Genomic DNA, 4,685 nt, shown 5'->3' with positions numbered 1-4,685 from the left:
ATGACGCTAGCAAACTCAGGAATAACATCAACATACAAGTATACAGGAATCTTGGAATAAGTCAAACTTACAAACAAAACAGCAGATAGCATGATTCATTCAACATAAAATTTTTTTCGAATACATTGATATCTATATGCACAGGGCAAGAAAAATTAAGATGTTTTAAAGTTTTGACACGAATTATTCATGATCTACGTTCATCATGGCATTTAAAATACTCTTGTTTTACGTTTTATTCATGTATAATTTTCATGACAGAAGCATTAATATGTCATTCAAATTTTACACTCTAATTGATTACACCTCACAAACACATACGATGTTATGTAAGTAATTCAAAAAGAAAAACGGATTAAAAATTTGTATCAGCAAACAACACCGCATAATTGTCAGTGCCATTGTCATTGGCATTCTGGTAAATTGGTTGTTCTGTCCGTTTTTGTAGCGGTTCGTATGTTCTAGCTTCTTCGTCTGCTCGAGCGTCTAAAATATACCGTGAATAACATGGATTTATGCAAATATTAACCATTATTGTATTACGATTCGGAACATTCCCAAGTGATTATAACCCGTTATTTCACATTATATAGTTTCTTTGTTCTATTCTACGGCAGTGTGTATATGCAAACTAACTCAGACCCTTCTTTTAGGAAGCATATATGAAATAAACTAGTATATGATATGTCAATTGAACTGAAACATGCCATCACTGTATCGTCAAGATCAACAACGATCTGTATTTAGTAAAACAGCGACTTAATATCGCAACAACATAGGACATAATAATTTGTAGTAAACATGCTGAGGAAACCAAATGTGATCATCCATGTCGGGTGTCACCTGTATCAACGTAACAAGATATCCATCACTATGAATTTAGTATATATCTTGTTTGATTTACATAATTTATGATTTTGTAATTAATTTATATATTTTATATATTGTTCATTTCTGCATAAAAGGATAATGCACTTTTCTTTTCGATTTAATTATTTACAGGGATATGTTATACAAGCACTTAATACTAATACAATAAGTCCGCTTACTCATTACACATACGAACCTCCTTCTATGCCGCCGTTACTGTCCTTTCTTCGTCTTCTAAAATGCAGCGATCAATGTGCAAGTATGGATAAAATTTAAATGTATCTTTAGAAACCGTTTAGTAAAACTGATGGAATATTATTAAGTTAACTACTTGATTTATGATGAAAATTTATATGAATAATTTATTTAAAAGCACCTTTGTCTTTTGCAGTGATCAAAGCAAATCAATACCAATTTGAAATATGTGTTAATTTAAACTAAACAATCCACTTAAGACATTATTTCGTAAGGTTAACCGCTTAACGTAAAATCACATACCTCCACATACGGATGAACATCCCGATGGCAAGGGCAATTGCGAGAAGGGAGACACCACCACCAACAACGCCACCTATTGCTGCTCCAAACGTTCCAGCAGCGTCACCATTGTCTTTATCGATTGGGCTTACGTCGGATGCTTCGGATAATATTCGGAAATTAAAGGTTAAATTGAATAACAAAAATGCAAGAAATTCGTGCAAGTCTACTCAGGTATTTACCACAATGAGTTCATAATGTTTTCGCTGCAAAAAAATTCCATTTAAAAACTTATATATATATCGTTTTTTTTACCATCAATACATCCTGCATTTGTCCATTGGTACCCAGTCTCACATTCAAGTATGAATTGGCCGTACGCTTGAATGCAACCAATAAATCCACCGTCAGGAGAGACACATTTCACGGCTTTAAGATGGTGTTCTGAGCATTCGTTATCTTTACACAAGCTACAGGTAAGAGAACATGAAGGCCCGAAATAACTAACATAACATCCAAAGCACCTATTGTTTCGATTGCAATTAACAGGACAATTCTTTTGTTCACATCTTGCTCCACTAAATCCTTCCTTACAGCCGTTAATACAAGTACCATCCTGAGAGCAAGTACTGTATTTGCAATTTTCTGAACAAAACATATTGCAATAATGCCCAAAGAATCCGTTCTTGCATGATTCACATATACCCGAGCTTAAACAAGCATCGTTGTAGCAATTATCAGGGCATTCCATCTTCACGGAGCACGTGAGACCATTAAACCCTTTTTTACATGAACTACATTTAGTTGCAGAATCACAAGATAAACATCTTAGCGGGCAATTTAAGTCACACTGATACCCATATTTTCCTTCAATGCATCTATCACATGTACTACCAGTGAAATTTTGGTCAGCACATTCCAGGCAATTTCCATGTAAGTCGCACATTGATTTTTTGCACTTATAACTGCAGGAGTACGGGGAATAGTCTTGGCACAACGCCTGAAAAACTAAAGGTAAAATCAATACAAATGAGCGTAGACTTAAGCGTTTGTTTGTGCAGTTAAATTTATTTTGTTTTGTCTTGAAAGTATAACTTCAAACATGATATTTGAACCTCTTTATTATATTATTGTGTGTCTTGTTTAATATGACAGTTTGTATACATGTATGTTGTGTCTTACAGTAACACATGGCATGCACAATTTTGAGTGTACATTCAATCCGATAATACAATGCAACATAATTGGTCAAGCGCATTATTCAACATTACAAAATAGAATTGATTTTAGAAAAGATAAACAATTAAACAACTTTATTAAAAAACTTATAATAAACGTAATAATTCAACTGCCAATAAAAAAGACTTACTTAATGTCAGAAGAAGTGTTCTGAATGCAATCATGGTCGTTCCACCTGTCATCTTCATAGTTCCGTCTTTCCTATAGTAATTCTTTATTGTTCATCAAATGGACCATACCATTTCCAGGATATACGTATCACCTATTCGATTCTGCAACGGTAGCAAAGTATGTGCACAAAACAGGTCGATACTCTAACCACTATGAATATATCTAATACTGTATTGTTTAACCAAAATGTATACTAAAGAAAACGATGGTTTACTTTGAAGGTGCCATTGAAGTATGATGGGGGTATTTACCTTTCTCAGCCCCGAGTAAACAACACACATGGAATCCGAAACATAGTTTGTTCAATACCGGAATCAAGAAGACCGCTCAATTTTTAACTGAAATATGCATCATATACTATATAGTTCAAATATTTATTATAATTTCCTGCACAATTAAGGCAACCAATAATCTACTATCACTACTACTACTACTACTACTACTACTACTACTACTACTACTACTACTACTACTACTACTACTACTACTACTACTACTACTACTACTACTACTACTACTACTACTACTACTACTACTACTACTACTACTACTACTACTACTACTACTACTACTACTACTACTACTACTGCTACTACTACTACTACTGCTACTACTACTACTACTACTACTACTGCTACTACTGCTACTACTGCTGCTACTGCTGCTACTGTTGCTGCTGCTGCTACTACTACTACTACTACTACTACTACTACTACTACTACTACTACTACTACTACTACTACTACTACTACTACTACTACTACTACTACTACTACTACTACTACTACTACTACTTCTACTACTGCTACTACTATTACTACTACTACTTTTACTACTAAAACTACTACTACTACTACTACTACTACTACTACTACTACTACTACTACTACTACTACTACTACTACTACTACTACTACTACTACTACTACTACTACTACTACTACTATTACTACTTCTACTACGTCTACAACTATTACTGCTGCTGCTGTCGCTTCTGCTGCTGCTACTGATGCTGCTGCTACTATTACTAGTACTACTACTACTAATCCGGCGTACCTAACCTTGGCATCCGAAAAACGAAATCTGGCGTACCAAAATGCAGATGATGTCCTCATGCCACTTTATTGTTTTCTGATTTGTTTTTGAATTCCATGATTATTATTGAAAAGCTCTAAGATAATAATTAAAATGATAAATAGATGAGGCATAATGGCACCGTCGATAATTTAATATGATTCACTTTTGATTGTAAATCAGTTCCTTAAAATTAAATAACACACTTACATATCTGTGCACGTATATAACTTTGTAACACTATCCGTCCCCTGTTTAAATGCTTAAGACATGCAACAATCGCATGCGTATGTATTTGCTAAGAAGCCCTTAGTATTATCTTAATTACCAGCTTTAAATACGGATTTCCTATTTACATGTTCAGATAACATCAGGATTTGCGATCATCCAACCTTCATGAAATATATTTATTGATCTTTTTGAAATGTTGCTTTATAACATTATAATGCAAATTGATTGACCTGAAACAATGCGAGTAATAATGTTTACAAAATCATTAAAAACGTACACAATTATCTTTTTTTTAAATAATTTAGAAGGCCGATGAACACATTATATAAATAGCTCATTAATAATCAAATACATTCATATACATTTGAACTTTTGCTGGATACATATAGAATGAATAAATTAACATAACATTATGTGAGTGAAAAAAATCAACAATAAAAGACAGTAGAAACGTAAAGAAAGCAATTGTCTTTAAAATGAAGTTGAAGAACGATAAAATATTTATTTAAGTGGAAATATTGTTGAACGCACTTTGATCGCTCTGCTGACGAAAGTCATGTCAAGTTTATACAACATGATTAAGCCTAGGGGAATATATATGTCCTTTTACTAACGCAACTACC

At 33.3% G+C, this 4,685-nt stretch overlaps 1 protein-coding gene across 4 annotated transcripts; it reads right to left on the bottom strand.

The window, feature by feature from the left end:
* Positions 1-221: 221 nt before the first annotated feature.
* On the bottom strand, positions 222-4,140 carry LOC128205627 (cell death abnormality protein 1-like). 4 transcript variants are annotated; one of them, XM_052907403.1, is made up of 7 exons: positions 4,042-4,140; positions 3,009-3,095; positions 2,717-2,858; positions 1,663-2,355; positions 1,369-1,507; positions 1,050-1,104; positions 222-486 (listed from the first exon to the last, which is right to left on the bottom strand). In XM_052907403.1, exons 3-6 carry the CDS (start codon positions 2,772-2,774, stop codon positions 1,053-1,055), a joined length of 942 nt encoding a protein of 313 aa, XP_052763363.1. In that variant the 5' UTR covers positions 2,775-2,858; positions 3,009-3,095; positions 4,042-4,140; the 3' UTR covers positions 222-486; positions 1,050-1,052. The 4 variants fall into 4 exon arrangements, with proteins under 4 accessions (XP_052763363.1, XP_052763361.1, XP_052763362.1 ...); XM_052907401.1 differs by having other exon boundaries at positions 1,067-1,104; XM_052907402.1 differs by lacking the exon at positions 4,042-4,140 and adding an exon at positions 3,850-4,019 and having other exon boundaries at positions 1,067-1,104.
* Between the last annotated feature and the right edge of the window lie 545 nt (positions 4,141-4,685).

The sequence above is a fragment of the Mya arenaria genome, chromosome 10 (assembly GCF_026914265.1).
Source record: "Mya arenaria isolate MELC-2E11 chromosome 10, ASM2691426v1".
NCBI classification, from domain to species: Eukaryota; Metazoa; Mollusca; class Bivalvia; order Myida; family Myidae; genus Mya; species Mya arenaria.
This window is presented reverse-complemented; position numbering and strand designations above follow the sequence as displayed.